Genomic DNA, 20,610 nt, shown 5'->3' with positions numbered 1-20,610 from the left:
AAAACACAACGAAAAATGCATAAAAATTGTTGGACGTTAAAGAGGAAAATAATAGTTGAAAACAAGAAGCTGTTTGTAGTCGAATTACACAAACTGTTTAAACGAATTTGTCCATCAAAAGATTTAAAACTGATTAACCGAAATTTTTGCAATCTGCAATAAGGTATTTTCTCAAAATTATATGCATATTTCATTTGAATTTCTTTTGACTTTCCATTGCAGTTAAAATTTTGACATAGCCAACAAAAACAAAACGAAAAATTTCCAAAATGGATTGGCATTAAAAGGGAGATAATGTATGAAAATATATTAATCGAGTAAAAGGGAGATATAAATTAACATAAATTATGCTCAAGCTGTTTACAAACATTACAAAATTCTTGCCATAAAATTTCCTAATAAAATTATGTGATTAACTACGATTGAATATATTATTCATATAATTTTGTCAGATAAACTTCTCAGTGCAAACAAAAACACAACGAAACATTGTTATCCTGAAAGAGGAAAATATAGCTGAAAACCAGAATCCATTGCAGTCGTATTACACAAACTGTTTAAATGCATTTAGCTATTAAAAGACTTAAACCACATTCACAGAAAACGTTCTTAAGCTGTTTGCAATCATTGCCAAATTCTTCTGCAAAATTAACTGCAATTAAATGCATATTACACTTTCATTTTGTTAGTCTCCACATTGCAGTTAAAATCATGACTGAGCAAGCAAAAACATAACGAACACTGTTAAACATTGTTTATCATAAAAGAGTAAAATATAGCTGAAAACAAAAACATGTTCTGGTCGAATTGCACAATCTGTTTAAAGGAATTTTCTACCAAAAGACTCAAACCATTGTAACATAAGATGTTCTCAAGTTTTTAGTTGCATAAAGCATTTTCTTGAAATCATGTAATTAACTGCAATTAAATGAATATTTAACTTTCATTTCGCTACACTTATTTGCATGATTTCGACAGATAAATTTCACAGTGCAGTTAAAATTCTATAATTTCATTACAAAGAATCGAGTGACAATAATTGCAATAATGTAAATAATTGTCGAGGCAGAGAGATATTATACAAACACACATGAATAATTTTAATTAAATCTGCTTAAAGTGAAATTTTTCGCTCTCAATGATAACAATGCAAGCAAATGTATGCAGATGAACTTTTGCATTGACTGCCTGTCTTTTGCCATGTCTCGATATTGAATGGAAAGTAAAAGTTTCATTAAGATTGTCACGCGCCAAGCCCAGAGAGAAAATACGAAATAAATAATGAATGAATGACATTGCTGAAGTGTACTGTATGTATAAAACTTAAATTTCAATCGAAAGGTCGGCGGCAGCTTTAAATTAATTTAAGCGAACGAAACATTTTTGTTAGCTAGCGTGCGTAAGATGCTTAAAATTCAATACACGCGCTTCCTGACAGCAGTCCTTTATACACTTGATAACACTTCGGCAACCTTTGCCCCGCTGTCATACGTACGATGTGTGTGGGTGCCTGAAGATGAGAGCTCTTTAACAAAAACTGTCAGCCGGCTGGGAATTTTAATTTGAAAGGCAAACAACAAACATCAGATGAGGCGGCACAGCAAACATCGACAGGAAAATGCTGTAAAAACATTTAAATTAACGTCTCCTTCAGAGCTGTTGACATTGTGCGTACATGTGGGTTGGTTGCCTGGTTGCTTCGTTGGAAAAGGCATTCATAAAATGTGCCCATAAATGGCAAAAGGGTCACACAACACACTCACACACACAGAGGCGCACAGCATGTCCATAAAGATAAAGACCATAACGTGGCCATAAAACGAAAGAGTCTTCAAGTGTATGTTTTGCTCCTTTCACTCGCTACTGTTGCTGATGATGGCCTGATACTTACCGAAAAGCGGGCGGCGAGCCAACTGAAAACAATATTAGAAGCTGTACACACACGCTGTGCATACTGTGCGTATACGTAATTTTGTTGTCAATCCCAGTTGATTGTTTGTCAGCTGCAGTTGTTGGCCAGCCAATTGTTCACTGTGCACCTTGTTGTTCTCTCTTTACACATTCATAATAAACCTTTATTCATAATATATATATATCGTTAAATAACAATTTTCCATCTCTCGTACATTTAATGCATGTCAAAATGTTTTATTTATAATTATCGGTAATATATATTTAGTTCTCAACTAAATGCGTGGAACAAGGATTTATAGAGATGGCTGTGTGATAAAAATATTAAAGTATTTATAAAATTGAATGAAAATTACAGTTCTTTAAATCATATTTCATTTATTCAACACGCAGCCATCTCTACAGAGCTAATTCGTAATTTAGCTGTAAATAATTGTATTTTCTGTTTGTTGTTTCCACAGTTTTCTTTGAATTTTTGACATTTTTATAAGTAGCTACATATTTAACTAAGCTCTGGAAGTGCGAGCATTTCTGTTGTTTGCTTTTGTTTTTGTTTTAGTTGAAGTTTTTATGAAATTTTTATTTTGGCAGAGATATGTTTAATTTACAATTTTAGAGCTAAGAGTAATAATATTAGTACTTAGGTATTATCATTTAATTGTATTAATTATTTACCTATACAAATGTAGTATTTTATGCTTAGACTTAAGACCATTTTCAATAGGGGCACTTAAGACTGCAAACTTACGAGTTAATTAATTAATTACATGAAAGCAGCTCTTTAAGTTTGCTGGCGGTTTCAATTAGTTGCTTTAGTTAATTATAGCTCTTTCTCTATCTATCTATCATCGCTCCCTCTCTTTGTCTCTATCTCTTTCTAGTTAATAAAACACATGAATTACAGCAAAATGGCAACGTTTGCTTTGTTTACTTGTGTGCGGGTGTGTGTGTGTGTGTGTTTACGTGTGCGTGTGTACGCTGCTTTGTTTATGTTTGTGTTTGCCAAGTGCAAAATATTCACAACATGGGGCTCATTATAGTTGCAAATGATTTCGCTTGTTTTTTGGCTTTCGATTTAGCAATGCAAATCACAAATCGACGAAACGGCTTTTCGATTTCGCTGTAATCAGGCGTTTTAATCGCCTCGCTGAACTTATTGTTGCCTTATTGTTTTTTCTTTTCTGTTTTTGTTTAATACAATAATACAAATACATTTTGTTGATAAAGTCTTTTGTTATTTTGACGAGTCACTTTGCATAACATTAAACAAATCCGTATCATTATCTGTGTATACATATATATCTTTTTTTGCTAACACTTTAACACTTTTATCTTTATCGATCTATACAGAAACCTCCTTCGTGTACTTCGAGCGATCGTTCAGATCGAGCACCAACTTATCGGGTCGCTTGGCACGCCCCGCCCCGCCCCCGCTGCTACTTGCTGTCTTATCCGTTTGGCTAGTGGAATTATTCGATGTGTTGGACACATTGCCCAGCGACACAGCCTGTGCCTCAGCCCCAGCACCAACATCAGCAGTTGCCGCCGCCGCCTCATCCGTCGCTTGCCTTGCTGTGCTCTGCGTATAGAGCGCTAAGTCATCTGTGGAGCGTGCCACTTTAGCTGCAGCAGTAGTGGCATCTGTGTGTTCTTGCAACAGCTCGCTACTTCTTGCCTGGCTGGGCAGCGACTGTGTCGCGGTCTGAGTGCAACTGCCGCTTCGTCGACGGCCAACTGTGGTCGCCACATCGGTTGGCTTGCTGTCGCTAAGCTTATACTTACTTCTACAATTATCACAAATTTGATACGAAATGCTGACCTCGGCCTCCAGTAAATTGCGTGCACCGCGTTTACAGCTCGCCGGTGGCGTATTTGTGGCAGCCGTGCGTACTGTGGGGCGTCGCTGACGCTGCTGCTGCGGCGTCTGGTCCAGATCCTCTGACTGCGAGCACATGCAGTCAAGCTTGATGTTCGCAAAACTCAAGCTGCCCTCCTGCTGGGGCGAGCCCAGCTGCTCGCAGGTGCTGCGCGGCGGACAGCAGTAGTAGTGCTCCTTGGACGCATCGAGGCACCGACTGCAGATGATGTGCCCATCGGCGGTGCGACGCAGCAGCTGCTCGCGAAAATCATCGCCGCTCAGCTCTGTGTTGATGGCGCGCTCCTCGTAGGCAGTGGTGGGCGTTGGCGTTGCCGATGAGGGTGGCGTCTCCAGCACCATGGTGGGAATGCTGCCACGTGAGGCAGCAGTAACTGAAGCAGCTCGACCATTCGCATTGTTCGCGTTGTTGTTCTGCTGCAGCTGTTGATTGTATTTCTGCATCTCGGCGTTAAGTGCCAGCAATGGCAACGCACTTTGCCGTGTGGCACCTGCACCACCTGCCGCATGCCCCGCGCTGGCTGCATGTGTCGCTGCGGCAGCCACCACCATCATGCCACCGGGTGTCTTAAGGCCATCCAACAGACTCGAAATGGTCATCACGGCAACACCTTTGGGCGGTGCCATTTCCTGTATGCGTTTCAGTTGCATGCTCAGCTGGCGTATCTCTTCGAGTGCTTCTTGGTCGGACAGTTTATTCTCTGCAAAGGAAATGTATGCTTGATGAAGTCGTGAGAGCTGCAGCCCACATCAATTGCAATTGCGCTGTGACTGTGACACCTATACAATGAGCATCATTTACACGCCGTGTCGCGTCGCGTCGCAGCGTCGCGTTTGCGGTGCTTTTTACAGCAACTTTCGAGTTGAAAAGTTGATGGCGCTGCCTGCCAATCTCAGTCCTCGGTCTCAGTCACAACCAAACCCCTTGCAACTTTTACACTAAAAAAGTTGCGTTCATGTCAAAAGTTGGCTGGCATAAGTAATTTGCCCCCAGCTCACTCCCCTGCTGCTTGCTTGGTTGTTCGCTGTTCGCAAAACCCAACAAGGACAATTTAAATGCGTATTCCTGTAGTTGCGGCCAACAGCAGCAACATGAAAATGAAAATGAAAATGGACGCGGTGTTGTGGCTTTTATTTTACTCCCTTTCTCGTTAACTAGAAGGCAGACAACCCACATAACATTCATATACATATATATGGAGGGAATGGGGTCTGCACGATGATAAATGGCTGTTCAATTCAACTGAAAGCCTGTCAGTGTGATTTAAGTGAGTCCACTCAGCGCCACTTGACGCGACTTTCAAATAAAAAACCAGCAACTTTTTACTGTTGTTCTTGTTGTTGTTGTTGCTGTTGCTGCTGTTTGGCAGCGCTGGATTTAGATTTATGGCTGTGAAATTAAGCGAGCGCAGCAGCAGCAGCACCCGCCACAGAATTGAATTTATTATGTGCGCCCCTGTAAGTATGCTACACATTTGCAACGAGCCAAAAGCGAAACAATTAAAAGGAAGCAATGAAATTTTCGATACCCTTGGAAAAAATATAATATAAAATATAATTTACACAAAAACATAAATTTAATCAACTGAGCAAACAATTTGCGGGCTGAAAATTTGTATGAATTTATGTTGATGAAATATTAAGTATACGCAGCTCAGCACACAAAACTACTTATACCTCATTATCAAATGCTTGCAGGGTATAAAAAGAATATTTAAAATTCACCGCACAAATACAAATGCACATGAATATACGAGTAATCTAACAACTTCGTCTCCAGTGGTGAGTGTGTGGTAGAGTGTGTATTTGCTGCTGCTCCTGCGTTGTTATTGTTTAATTTAAATATGCAAATTGAAGGAAGACCGCTTAAAAAACGCACGCAGCGCATCACAATGAATGAGCTGCCCTCTCAACCACACACTCACACACCCCCACAGAAAGATTTGAAAATTTAACGCACAATTTAGGCAACCGCAAAGGCGTCTTGCCCTTGCGCACACATACAGTCGACAGTACGCGGCAGACAAAGCGTCAAAATAGAAATACGAGCAATAAAAAATTAAATAAAAAAAAATACATAGAAAAACAGCGCGCCAATGAGAAAAAAGGTCGCTCGCTTGTTCGCTCATAAAGCATTAAAACATAAAGCGTCGCAGCTTTTGGTGATAAAGTCAAATTAAAATGCCGCCAACGATATCGCGTATACGCCGGGTACTTCCTATTAACTCACACCTCCGCTGTGATGGCAGCCATCTCTTTTTTAGCAGAAAGCAAGCAAAAATGTTGCCTCAGTCAAATGCTGTCGGTCCGTGCGACACGTGTTTTGCAGCAACTGCTAAAAGTTATTAGGAAAAACTTTTGTTTCTATCAAAATTTCGACAAGTCCGCATAAAGTCCGTGATTTGCTCTGCTCTGGCATCCAAGCAGTTATGTTTTGCGTAGTTCCTATCAAAAGGAGTTGCTTCTGGGAATAAATCCTCAACAAATTTCTTGTTGGTTCACTGCCTACGTTTTGAGATAACCAAATAAACATCTACGACTACGAATACGAGTGAATGTGGCTGGAGGTCTTCTCGGAAGTTTTCGCTTCGCTAATGTTGCCAGCGAGATACACATACATAGAAAACACGCACATTCTCCCACTCACACACACATACAATCACGCTTAGATTCCAACTCAGTCTCAGCTTGGCGAACATTCATAGGTTAACCGCATCAAGCATGGACGTCAAGGGGGAACACACATAAATCAAAGCTGGGGTTGACACAAGATATCCACGACCAGAGTCAAGTGTAGAGTCGAGTCGAGTCCTGTCGAGTCGAGTATATATACAATTCGTATGTAGGGACTAGACAACGATGTCAGCGATAAGCTGACGCCACCACTTCGAGTCGCTGGCAGTTTATTTTTTAATTTGGCAAATAAAGTGCCATAAATAAAAGTCAAAACGCCGCAGCCAAAACAGATGACTTAATCAGCATCCTTGGACGCTTGCTACGTTGTCCTGCATAAATTGTCTCTCTGTCCACAGGCGCGTTGTACATCATGCATCATTTGTCAAACGTTCTGTTGGCAGCAACTGTTGCCTGTCTGCGATTCAAATGATGCGAATGTTTGTTCGCTCGTTTGTCATAAGCGGCGACGATATGCAGTCGATATTAGGGATATAATGATGCAATTAGTTACCTGCCGAGGTGGTGCCAGCTGCAGGCGCCGTCGATGTTGTCACCGAACTGGGATGGGCAAAGGTGCGCACCTGCGGGCGAAAATTGAATTTGGCTCCCGATGCCTTTGCCCCCAGGCCGATGTTCTCCTGATGCGACTTCCCACTACGCAGCACAATATAAACCTGCGAATAACGAAGACAACAACTTAGATATTTTACAAAGTCTGCGAAGTTAAAAGCATTTATATATCGTACACACCTTGCTGCCAAAGATAAGGGCGAGAAGCAGCGTCACCGTCAGCTGTGTGTGGCAGAAGAATATGATGTAGAGCAGATCTGGATTGGCTGGCGACTGCAGAAAGAGCCTGGCAACAACAGAAGAACAATAAACAAAGTACAGACACACATTCAAAAAGAGAGAGCGAATCTTAGGCACTTACATGGACACGTTGAGGAAACAGGTGAGCAGGAACTCATTGTAGATGGCCATTGATATGAAGCGGCTCTCGTTGAACTCGGAGGGCGCCTTTCTCACCATGATGCAGAGTCGCACGCCCCAAGCCAAGAATAATACCTCCACTGTGCATGCGGTTGAATCAGTTGAGCAGATAAAGTGTAGAAGGAGAAGGAGAATGGAGAATGGAGAAAGAGCAGAACATTTTTGTCTGGTAAGTTGGATCCTTTGTGCATTTGTTTGGTTTTTGAACTTTGGTTTTTGGTTTGAATTTTAATTAAAAACTTCAGCACTTGACGTGTGCGCTTGGCCCAATTGAATTGCCAATGCCTGCGAGCATTATAATTATGTATTATGTATTATTTCGGGTAATATTACTACAGCAGCGCGTGCAATTAAAATGAAGGGGAGCGCAAAAATTATACACTGCACACAGCACAGCACGAGTGCAAGTCAAATACGTATAAATTTCCATATGAACAACACAAAAAACCTGCTGCAGTTCAAATAAAAAGAACGTTGAATATTTCACAGAGCACAAAAAACAAAAGAGTGAGTAAAATAAAATAGTTTTGCACTGTAGCGCAAATTAAGTTATTTAGAGAATGCTTCTGCAAATATATATCCCAGTTAAAGTTTAATAAAGTCAACAGCTGACAATACGCATACATATGCACAGCTCTCACATCTGTGTGTTGTGTTGTGTATGTCTCACGTTTCGTGACAGCTACTCTTTTTCAACTGTTTCTCTCCCTCTCGCGTCCATGCGTTGACAGGTTCTTGCAACGAACAAATATTGGGTGCAGCATACGAATTGTCAACAGCAAACAAATGCTAGCGCTTAACTTTACTAATTTAATAATGCCACAGAGAGAAAAAATCAAGATTTAAAAGTAGTTTGCAAATCTTAATTTAAAATTTTAACGATTTTAAACAAAAAACAATCTTGAAATGAGATTTTTGGTGTAAACAAATTTAAAATTAATAACATATTATTATAAGATTTAAGTCTTGCTTCAAGAATGTTCTATTTAAGATTTAGAAGTAGATTGCCAATTTTCATTTAAGATGCTTTTGACCTTGAAACAAAATATTAAAATAAGATTTCTGGCTTAAAAATCTTAAACAACATTTTTTTTTCTTCAAGCATTTGAGATTTAAAAGTCTGCGTTTAAGATAGAAAAGATCTCAAATTAAAGAATTTTTGTCTGGTTTCCTATAATGTTGGATTCCCTTAAATTTTAGAAGGTTTGATCTTGATTGAAGATTTTGTCTTCTTGGCTCAATTTTTAGATTTTTCCATGCTTGAAACAAGATTATAATCTTGAATTTCAAGATTGAGCAAACAAGATTTTTTGTAGAATTTTGATCTTGATTTAAGAATAATGTAAGAATAATGAATGTAATCTTGTTTCAACATTTTATTTTTGATTTTAACACATTTTTCTTTTCTGTGTAGCTAGAAAACTCTTACAGTTTTTTCAACTGCAATAAATTTAGCGATAAAGCGAATCGGTCTTCTTACTTAAAAATCAATTAAGCAATATTTTTATCCATCAGTTTAATAATAGAACAATAATACTTGGAAATGGCCGCTGAAACTGACGAGCAAAGCGCATCAATGGAACAATTTGGTGAATAGCGCAAAAATGTTGTACGATACATGGATGGCTTGCAATTTGCAAATAAGCTTCAGAAAGTCACTGAATGCCATTCACTGTGCTCCGAGAGCTGCGCACACACACAAAAAAGTGGCATTTAGCTGCTGCAGAGCACATATGGTCGCATGAAGTGCGCCTGTGGCCTTCTGACTGGATTTGAGTTTAAGCCAAGAGGACATCCGTTGCCTGCTGTCCTTTTGTCCTGTCCACGGGCCTGTTGCGTGTTGCCCGTGGCGACATTGCGATTCCAATATTTTTGCGCTTTATTTTTTGTTTTTTTTCGTACATTCAGTTCGCTCACACATACACGGTGCGTATACATAACGTGGCAAGGAATATATATGGACTGCAGTTATTTTTTACTGCATCGCTTTGCAGTATGCATTTGAGTTGCTTGCTTTTGAGTGGCTTCAAGACCAATCAAGTGGAGCTCTATAGATGCGTATGTGTGTCCTATCAAATTATTTCACATCTTTCATTCTCTCTTTGCTCTTTACTTACTCGAGGTGAATGTGTAGTCCCACCAATCGGTTTTGCATAGAAACGCTTTGAGATCATCGGCGGTGCGTCCAACAACGACATCCGGTGGCGATACCAAGGTCCGCACCAACAAACAAGTACCGATGGCTCCACAGATGATGCCCAAACGCTTGAGTAGAGCCGCATCTGTGATTTTGACAGCTTTTGCCGAGCGCACTCTGAATATCACCGAAATGCTGCACGTGATATATGTAGAAGTATATATGTATGTAAAAAACATTGCATAGCGATTGCGAAATCTAATCAAAAGAGAGAGAGAGAGGAAGTCGGGAACTTACCGCCAGGTCTTCAGCATGAGTGCACCGTAGGTCAGAGAGAATCCAATTTCGCGCAGCCAAATGCGAGCGGTGCATGTATACAGATTTGGATTCGGATACATCACAATGTTCTGCGAGTGTGTGTGTGAGTGGAATGACAAGAGAAAAATGCAAATAATTTTGTGTTGAAAACGTTGTCCGGCCACTTAGAATTGCAAATTAGTCGAGCATCTTTCGCTGACAGACACAAACATTGCGACACGACAATCGCCCACAATTTCGACCAAGTTTATGCGAATATTTTAAACAGCGTGTTTTAAGTAGTATTTTCTTTATATTGTACTCGAAGTATGAGTATTTGCCTAGGTCTCAAATATTAATAAATCAAGACAGCAGCAGTAACAATAGCTTCGGCTTTGGCTCATTCACCCTGCCACATTGTGAGCACACATATTAAAAAATCATAAAGAGGGCCAAAAATTGCTGTTGCCATAAAATACTTCTCCCTACTTGGCCCACACAACACATCTTTCAAGTCGAGTTGAGTGTATCTTTTTTGGTCCTCAGCTGAGCTCAATCATTGTGTGTTGCCAAGTGGCAAGCTTGACGCTTCAGATAAGTGCCACAATATATCTTTTTCTCTTGCATTGTCTGCCAAAGAGTGTGTGTGTATGTGTGTGCGATGAACTTTCGTTTAAAGTTCTTTATTTGGCCAGTTTGCCATTATTTTTCGTCACGAACCATAAATCAATCAAATTAAATTGCGTAGAAATCGATTTGAATTGAGTTTGGTCATTTTTGCCATATAGTCTATGGCAGGAGGAATCTATTTTCATTTTGTCGGCTCTGAATTTTGTGGTTTCCTCTCAGCCTGCTTCCGTTAACTATGCAAATTGTGTTATATGATTGACACAAAGTCTGATCTAAGGCTAAAAACGGATCCATTTTGTCCCAAATAAATATGCCTACCTCTAAATGACAGACTGTTCACACACACCCAAAAAAAAAAGAACGGCTAGACGTGACTTTTGAAAATAAAAATATTGTTATTGTCAGGCATTGTTGAAAACTATTTGACTCCGGAAGTGGAGGCTCAATGTGCTTCCTGCCATAGATATGGCATTGAAATTTAATAAATCAAAGAACAATTTGGAGCATTTTCGACCATTTTGGGTAAAGCCTGTTAAGCTGTAATCCTGTTGCGAAAAGCCCGCTGCTTTGCATAAAGCTTAAGGAAGCGAAAGGATGAATGATTAGCTTACCGTGCAGTAGATGAAGAACGCCCCAAGTGCAATGACCCGCAGCAAAGCTGGGCTGGCGGCACGAACAACCTGCAAATGTCAAAATATGTATATGAGAATGGGATATATTTCCGGCCTAAACTAGATTCATGTTTTAGGAAAAGTGTTGTGCACGTGGCGTGGCTTAGTTGAAATTCAAATTAAAATTGTCTCATCTGCACAATTGCGCAGAGAGTAGAGAACAAAGTGGAAGAGGTCTAGGGAGAGAAAGAGAGAGAGCGTCACACTTGGCGACTCTTTACTGCCATTTAATTAGTTTGGAACGCGAAGACGAGTTGAGAGATGAGAATGAAACTCGACATGCTTGTCGACGTCCGCATCGACCTCGACTCTCGGTTGTAGAGACGTAGACACAAATGCGACAGAATCGCATTAGAAATGAAAACAGTTTAGTTGGTTGACTGCGCTGATTCGTTCGAGGATAAAGCAGCAGTTGGCAGGGGCAAGTCCCCCATGGGAAATGGAATAATTCACAATGCTTACATATATATATATATATATATATGTATATGTATATAGTAAAACGTAACATAGGAGTTGCGCATCCATGATTCAGGAATGCACTCGCATGGCAACGGAAAAGTTCAAAACGGTTTAAAACTATACGCCAGAGACACTTGGTCTATGGACTAACTTAATGAGTGCACAAGTGAGAGAGTCAGAGTACTCGGATTGGACAGAATGCAGTTAAGTTCATGTCGATGCACTGCAAAAAGGCGGAAGAAATTACTTCATTCTAGAATTTTACATTAGTATTTGGAATTTCCATCTTTAAATACCTTATTTCAAACCAACACAAACAAAACAATCGTAGAATAGAAAATAAAATTCTGAATTGGAAAATTTACAAATATATTATTGGGTAGAAATATGTTATTTAATTTTTTTACTTTCTTTAATAAATTATGTTGAATTAAGAACTAATCTTGAAAAACGATATTTCATACAAAACAATAATCTTGCAATAGGAAATTCAATTAAAAAATGTTAAAATCTACTTGAATATTATCTTTAAGATCATTTCTTGAAATATAAACTAGTCCTAAAATATGATAAATTCTGATTAGTAAAACTAACTAAAATATTTTTGGCAAGATTTTTTATTTTTAACCCTTTTAAATTTCTTTTATGAATTTTGAAAAAGTAATCTTTTAAATACAATATTCGATTCCAAAACAATAATTTTAAAATACAAAATTCAATGCTAATTTAGAAAATTGACTAGAATTTTATTGAAAAAAAATTGTTTTACGAATTAAAATATAGAAATGCGATTTTAACATAAGAATATCAAAAAAGTAAATTTAATTCTGATTGGGAAAAATTACTGGAATAATCTTTTTTGCATCCAAGAATAAGGCATTGTAGTAGGACGTGTGCCTACACACACATACACACATATATATTAACGTGACGCTCTCTCGGCTATCCGAACTCTCTCTCGATATTGGCTCTCTTTACATTCCTCTCATTCTATTTCACATTCTATGTTATACATAATTAAGCTATACGGTCAGTCTTGATCGAGCAGCAGAATAAATCGGACGCTAAGCTGCAATTCGTATTGTTTTATTACGTGTGTGTATAACTACCACAAATTCAGAAGTGGGATCGACTAAAAAAAAATATGAACACGTCTACATTTGATAAATACACTACGGCACATTTAAAGAAGTGGCTAACAGCGCTATGTTTGCCCTCGACGGGCAATAAGGCGGAATTAATAAAACGGTTGCTCAATGTTTCACCAGAGATGTTTCAAGAAGTACCAACAGGAAGCAACGATTTATTAAGTTTGGCCAACATTTTGTCTGGCCAAGAAAACGAATTGCCCAACAACAACGAGCGTCATGATCAGACTCAAAATGTTCGCGAAAATTCTGACCTAGGAGAGTTTCACCAGGATTTGCAAAACACAATTCAAAAGCTGCAAGAAGAATTACGTTTAAGCAAAGAGGAATTGCGAAATTCGCAGAACAACGCAGCTGCACATCAGATGTCTACAACAGAAATAAACAACAACAACGGCGCCACACAGTTTTTGCGCGCAGCTGCACAGCGTTCGGCGCCAGAAGTCGCGAATTTCGGCGACAACAACAACAGCAACGGGATCGACACCAACAACAACGGCGCCACACACTTACTCGATTTGAGCACAGCTGCGCGACGTTCGGCGTCAGAAGTCGCAAATTTGGGCGACAGCAACGACAACAACAACGTCAGCAGTTCTGTATTGCAAGCTATGGGCAGCACTGGAAATGTAACGGACAGTACTGGAGAAGAAAAGAATGAGCTAAACGAAATAAAAGGTGGATCAACGTTCTCGCTCGCACTCGCAAAGGAAGCTACGCTGGAGTTCGACGGAAAATCATGTGCACGCATTTGGGTAAGCCAACTCAAAAGCGTCGCAGCCATGTGTAAACTTGATGAAGAATCGCTTCGCATGCTATTGGCTATAAAGTTAAAAAGGAAACGCTCAGCAATGGCTGCATGCAATTTCAACTCGCTTGCGTGAGCCTTTTCAAACGCTTTGCGATCAATTGATATTAGCATTCGGCACTGGAGCTTCGAAGGCAGAACTACGACGAAAGTTTGAACAACGGAAGTGGCATCAAAATGAGCGTTTTGCAATGTACTTCGAGGAGAAGGTCGTTTTAGCACAATCAATTAAATTGGACAACGATGAGTTTTTTGGAGCAAATCATCGAAGGTATACCGTCGCTGAACTTGCGCAACCAAGCGCGCATTCAAAGATTTGGGGATCCAGAGCAGATGTTACAAGCCTTTGCACACATACGCCTTCCGAAGTACGGTGCGATGGAAGGTACTAAGAGGACGACGGAGAACAACGACAAGCGATGCTACAACTGCAACTCCAAGGGTCATTTTGCTAAGGAATGCCGCAAGCGAAAAAGGGAGCCTGGATCATGTTATGCTTGCGGAGAGATGGGCCATTTCATAGCAGAATGCAAAAAGAAGAAGAGTGTTGGTGTACTCAGCAAAAGCACCGGGTTCGACAACAGTTATGTAAGACACTTTAATATTTATTTTTCAAGCCAACCTAATTTGTTTATCACTGCGGAATGCCTCATAGACTCAGGAAGCCCTATTTCATTTCTGAAAAAGTCATTATTTCCATTAAATATACCACTGGATAAACCAGTCAATAATCTCTATGTTGGAATTAACAAAAGTAAATTAAATACGGTTGGAAAAGTATCTTGTTTCGTATTGAAGAAAAAAATAAAATTTAGTTTTGAATTACTAATAGTCGACGATGAGTCTATGAGTTATGAAGCAGTGTTGGGTCGGGATTTCATGCATACATGCGGCATAAATTTCAATTTAGAGATCCTGAAATATTTTGATGTTATAAAAAAAGGAAATGACGCAAAGAATTCTAAACAATCACGTATGGTTAGTCAACGGAAAACAGAAACCCCTATAAACATTAGTTTGCAACCACTGTTAAGAACAGAAACTGTTAACTGTCCGATGTTAAGCAATGAAACTTTTAAGGGACCGACTGCGACTGTTAAGCAACAACTGTTAGAGACACATCCTGTTAACGATAACAGAATGAACAATGAATCACAACTGTTAGGAAATGTTTATGATAAATCACAACTGTTAGGAGATAATTATGCTAAACCACAATTATTAAGAGACGATGATAGTGAATCACAACTGTTAGATGATATTGATGTCGAATCACAACTGTTAGACGATCCATTTATTAAGAGCGATAAATTAAATGAAAAAACCGTTATGGAATTATTAGCTGAAGCGGAAATTGTAAAAAGGAATCCAGGAGTTTCTACGGATAAGAAAATAGTTAAGAGCGAAAAAGATTTATCAACGGAAAACGGGCAAAATATAATTAAGCATATTAAACAAGATTACGATAGACTGCATATAAAACGATATGATGGGCCGGAATTGGTAGATAGTTTTGACAAAGACATATTCAATATTCAGATTGTAGAAGATCAAGAACAAGTTTATAATTATGGAGAAGATATAGATTTTAAAACACGTTGTCAATTTGTAAAGATGTTCGAGGACACATATGTAAAGACTAAAAGGCCAGATGTTCCAATGATTAGGTGCGAAATGAAAATATCATTAAGCGATGATAAGCCTTTCAGTTGTTCGCCTAGACGATTGTCATACACTGAAAAAGAAAAACTTCTCAAGATGTTAGACGAGTATATGGAAAACGGAATAATAAGACCAAGTGACTCACAGTTTGCCTCGCCAATTGTATTAGTTAAAAAGAAGACAGGAGATTTACGTTTATGTATAGACTTTCGGAAACTAAACAAAGTATTAATAAAGGACTATCCACTACCTTTAATTGATGACTTGCTAGACAAATTAGTAAACAAAGCAATATTCACAAAGTTAGACTTAAAAAATGGTTACTTCCATGTTTACGTGGAAGAAACTTCAATCAAATACACATCATTTGTCACTCCTTTAGGACAATTTGAATTTAAAAGGATGCCCATGGGGATTAAAAACGCATCAGCAGTGTTTCAACGATTTATGAATAAAATTTTCGATGACTTAATCAGGCAAGATAAAGTAATAATATATATGGATGACATTATGATTGCGAGCAAAGATATGGAAGAGCATTTAGATACGTTGCAAGAAGTGTTACATAGGCTGGTTCAAAATAGATTAGAATTAAGGATGGATAAATGCGAATTTTTAAGATCAAGCATAGAGTATTTAGGATTTTTGATAACAAAGGAAGGCATTCAGGCAGATGAGAAAGGTATTGAAGCAGTAAAAAATTTCCCGATTCCAGACAAAGTTCATGCGGTGCACAGTTTTTTAGGTTTATGTTCTTATTTTCGGCGTTTCATACAAAATTTTTCCGTGTTAGCTAAACCTCTTTATGATCTTTTGAGAAAAGACACTGCATTTGTATTTGGAAAAAACGAGTTGGACTGCTTTTTAATGCTCAAAGAAAAGCTAATAGAAGCACCGGTGTTAGCTATCTATAGTCATAAAGATGAAATCGAACTACATTGTGACGCAAGCTCTCACGGTTTCGGAGCAGTTTTGTTACAGAAGAAAGATGATGGAAAATTGCACCCAATATTTTATTTCTCTAAACGAACTACCGAACAAGAGAGTAAATATCACAGTTTTGAACTGGAGGCGCTAGCAATCATTTATGCTCTTCGCAGATTTCGAATTTACTTGCACGGAAAACCATTCAATATTGTTACGGATTGCAACTCATTGATTCTTACACTTAGCAAAATTGATTTAAATCCTAGAATAGCTAGGTGGGCGCTGGAATTGCAGGACTACGATTGTAAACTTATTCACAGGGGTGGCGAAAAAATGCAACACGTAGACGCTTTGAGTAGGTGTACAAACATTATGATAGTGGAGACGACCAGTTTTGAAGACAATTTAGTGATTTGTCAGACGAAAGATGCAAATATTCAAAAAATCAGTAAACGTTTAGAACATACCGAGGACAAACTATTCGAAATGAGAAACGGAATCGTATACAGAAAAACCAATGACAATCGACTGCTTTTCTATGTACCAGTAGACATGGAGGATCAAGTTTTGCACAAATATCACAATGAGCTTGGACACATAGGTAGGGACAAAATGATGGACATCATTTCAAAATCGTATTGGATCGCGAATCTTAAAGAAAAATGTTCTAGACACATAGAAAATTGTCTTAAATGTATCGCATTTTCTCCAAAATCCGGAAAGACAGAGGGATTTTTACATAGTATACCGAAAGGAGATCGACCTTTTGAATTATTACACATCGATCATTATGGGCCAGTAGCAGCTAATAGAGCAAATAAACACATATTTTTAATTATAGATGGGTTTACAAAGTTTGTGAGATTATACACAACAAAGACTACGAAGACCAAAGAAGTAGTTAAAGCACTGAAGGATTACTTTAGAGCATACAGTAGACCAAAATGCATCGTATCCGACAGAGGCAGCTGTTTCACATCTACCGAATTTGAAGATTTTATGAATGAATACAATATTAAACACATGAAAATTGCCACAGGTTCGCCACAGGCAAACGGCCAAGTAGAAAGAATAAACAGGAGCATTGGGCCAATGTTAGCAAAGCTTTCAGAACCAGAAAAAGGGATTCATTGGGATTCGATAATAGAGACGGTCGAATATGCACTAAACAACACCATACATCGAAGCATAAAACAGGCTCCTAGCAAAATGTTGTTTGGAATAAATCAAAAGGGTAACATTAAAGACGAACTTAGAGAAAAACTAGAAGAGATGGATACAGTAAGTGACACGAGAGATTTAAAACTCATCAGAAGTAAAGCAAAGGAGGTGCAAAGAAAGGCACAAAATTACAATGAAACATATTACAACAAAAGCAAGAGAGAAGGTAAAAAGTACAAAAAAGGGGACTATGTAATGGTCAAAAATTTTGACGCAACAGTAGGAGCTGCCAGGAAACTGATTCCAAAAAACAAAGGGCCATACGTGATTGCGAAAGTTATGCGAAATGATAGATTCCTAATTAAAGATGTAGAAAATTTTCAAGTTTCGCGAAATCCTTACAAGGGCGTTTGGAGTATACAAAACATAAGACCATGGCTTGGAAATAAATATAAAAGAAAGAAATTAATAATAAGTAAAAATGATATACTATTAAGTAAATGTGCAATTAATAAACAAAATAGTAGTAAATGTAGCAAATAAGATTTATTTATATTTATATAGACATAAGACTGAAAATAATTATTCTTTGTAAAGTCAAGATCAGGAGATCTAGTTCGCAGGATGGCCGAGTTGTAGTAGGACGTGTGCCTACACACACATACACACATATATATTAACGTGACGCTCTCTCGGCTATCCGAACTCTCTCTCGATATTGGCTCTCTTTACATTCCTCTCATTCTATTTCACATTCTATGTTATACATAATTAAGCTATACGGTCAGTCTTGATCGAGCAGCAGAATAAATCGGACGCTAAGCTGCAATTCGTATTGTTTTATTACGTGTGTGTATAACTACCACAGCATTATTGATAAATCGGGATTGTTCTTCATTTCATATCATTTTTTGTGGCTCAGTTTTGTTTTCATTTATGCAAAAAGAATTATCTTGAATTAAGAATTTAAATTAATAGAATTTTTCTTAAAATTAATAAAGGATATGGTTTATGGTTTCCATATATAATATATACAGTTTGAGCAATGATTGGAGAACTTAAAGCTTTTTTCTCTATGTGTAAAGCTAACAGGAAGTTCGTGGAAAACTGTGTGAATGTTTGCACTTCCGTTTATACACGACTATATCCGCTGGCGTTGTGGACTTTGACTCCGGCGATTGTGACACTAGAGATGGAGGCAGTACGCAGCACGTAGAAAATTAACTTGAAACTAACAATGCTAAGCGGCTTAGCATCCCAATGACAGCAGCTTAGGTCGGCCTTGCGCAGGATCTAAGGCATTTGACAGCCAACCAGCCAGCTAGCTAGCTAGCTAGGCAGTCAGCACTCTGCTTCCGACCTTTGGCTTGGGGAAATAAAAGTTATGTTGCCATTTCAAAGAATGGAAAGTGAGAAAGTCTAGGGCACAGTGTCAAGTATATTTTATTTGGTCAGAGAGTATGTGCTTTGTGTGTGCTGTGGTCACTTACCTTGACTTGTTGATAGCGGAATGTGAACCAGGCGGCTGGGGGCAGCAGACCAATGACAATGCAGGCCAATGCCAGAATGCTGGTGCGCATGGGCCAATTGAGGGCCGCAATGCACGGCGAGGCATCCTCACAGGAGTCACAGCCCTCGGCGCAGGGAAGGCACTCGTACTCGCTGTTGCTGTTGTACGTGGAGTTCTTACCCTGCGAAGACATAGACACACAGCGTTGGACAGACAATATCAACATACATATTTAATGAGAGCTTTTGGTTAAGCGTTGGCAATTATTGAAACCACCTGACACAGCGGTTTCTCGCCGTGATAATGGTAATTTATACCACAGTCGAAAAAAACGAGGAGAAAAGAACAGCAAACCTACCAGCATCAACTTTTCGTACTCCTCCTCTAGCAGGCTGCCGTTGAAGAACTTGTGTTGCGATACAACATCCGGAAAGTAAAAGCCCTTGCGGCACAGGCATTTGTAGGAGCCACGACGAAAGCCAAGTCCCATAATGGCTTCACACTGCGAGAAGAAAGGTGAGAGAAAGTGAAAGTGAAAGCAATTGACTGCTGATTGCTGTGTGTATATATATATTTTAAGTACCCACCATGGTGGTGCGCTGCTTGCACTTGTCGGTGCCGGCAAAGATGTTCAGCGGTCGCTTTGTGCCCGGCGTATGACGCTGCGGGCACTGGTCGATGTCCACGCGCCGCAAGTCAATATCGATGCCAGATGTGCCTCTGTAAGAGAGCAGATACAGAAGGAGAGCGTTGCAAGGCGTTAAAAATTTATGTTATTAATTTGTCAGTTTAACAATCAACTGGGCGGCACTTAAGCCAAATGGCGCCATTTATAAAATCAATTCAATAAAACGTGCCAGCGGCTGATATTTATGTATCTACAATACTATATGTATGTCAGCTGGGTGTTTGTGTATGTCTGCTTGTTAGTCCAGACAAAACAGAGACCATCTTGTTGTTGTTGCTGCTTGTGTACAGCCAGCGATAACATACAATAAATTCCGCCTTTGATTACTGTGTGAATCGCAGCAGTCGACGACGACGACGACAGCGTCGGAAATGGAAGGGATAAAGGATAAAGACCATGCGGAAACTAACAAGCGTGTTATGGTTCCGCTTTCACAAATGGAAATGAATGCAAAAAAAAGAGAAAAAAAAACTAGCTAGTAGAAAATTATTTTCTTGTCCTTCCGTTGTCGTTTGGTTGACTTGCCGGACGAATGGACGGCCGCCTTGTCGTTTTACAAAGACATAAAACCATGAAAAGGGTACGCACAGACAAAGCCGCCAAGCGGACCCCTCATTGACCCACTCTGCCATCTCAGATATTCTATATGATCTGGTCTCTGGAACTGGAAATAGAGCTGGCAAGGGCAGCTGGCAAACACCCAATTACACGCATTCCTAAGCAGCTACAGTCGAGACCGGGCTTTCACCCCGCTCAGGCAGCCGGAACACATGTAGAAATTTTACGCATAATCCAAGGCCCCAAGCACAGTGAGTCACAATTATATTTCTCGCTATTAAATGTGGGAAAAGAAGGTGCATTTCAAAAAATAATTATTTTACAAATTCAAAGGAATTTAACTTTCTGGCAAATTGAAAATTTTAAAAAAATTTGCTTGATAGATAATTGAAAGCTATTTATTTTTATTATTTATCTCTATATCTAGTGTGTTTGTTTGACCTTTTTCTATGCATAATCTAGCTAACTTTTAATCTACATTTTCTTAAGAAAGTTTCA

General features: G+C 39.0%; 1 protein-coding gene across 6 annotated transcripts in view; it reads right to left on the bottom strand.

Moving 5' to 3' along the window:
* Positions 1-2,094: 2,094 nt before the first annotated feature.
* The window catches only part of LOC132790578 (uncharacterized), a 72,666-nt gene continuing 54,150 nt past the window's right edge, over positions 2,095-20,610 (bottom strand). For 2 of the 6 annotated variants that reach the window (XM_060799148.1, XM_060799147.1), the window contains exons 5-14: positions 19,454-19,586; positions 19,225-19,368; positions 18,847-19,047; positions 11,129-11,197; positions 9,888-9,997; positions 9,571-9,785; positions 7,395-7,533; positions 7,214-7,319; positions 6,975-7,137; positions 2,095-4,506 (exon numbers count right to left, since the gene is read on the bottom strand). In XM_060799148.1, the coding sequence (XP_060655131.1) occupies positions 3,254-4,506; positions 6,975-7,137; positions 7,214-7,319; positions 7,395-7,533; positions 9,571-9,785; positions 9,888-9,997; positions 11,129-11,197; positions 18,847-19,047; positions 19,225-19,368; positions 19,454-19,586 (2,533 nt within the window). In that variant the 3' untranslated portion in view covers positions 2,095-3,253. Of the gene's footprint in view, positions 4,507-6,974; positions 7,138-7,213; positions 7,320-7,394; positions 7,534-7,593; positions 7,739-8,863; positions 9,523-9,570; positions 9,786-9,887; positions 9,998-11,128; positions 11,198-18,846; positions 19,048-19,224; positions 19,369-19,453; positions 19,587-20,610 lie in introns of those variants that run through there. The other 4 variants (XM_060799149.1, XM_060799152.1, XM_060799150.1 and 1 more) reach the window with 4 other exon arrangements.

This window comes from Drosophila nasuta, chromosome 3, assembly GCF_023558535.2.
Source record: "Drosophila nasuta strain 15112-1781.00 chromosome 3, ASM2355853v1, whole genome shotgun sequence".
Classification (NCBI taxonomy): Eukaryota; Metazoa; Arthropoda; class Insecta; order Diptera; family Drosophilidae; genus Drosophila; species Drosophila nasuta.
This window is presented reverse-complemented; position numbering and strand designations above follow the sequence as displayed.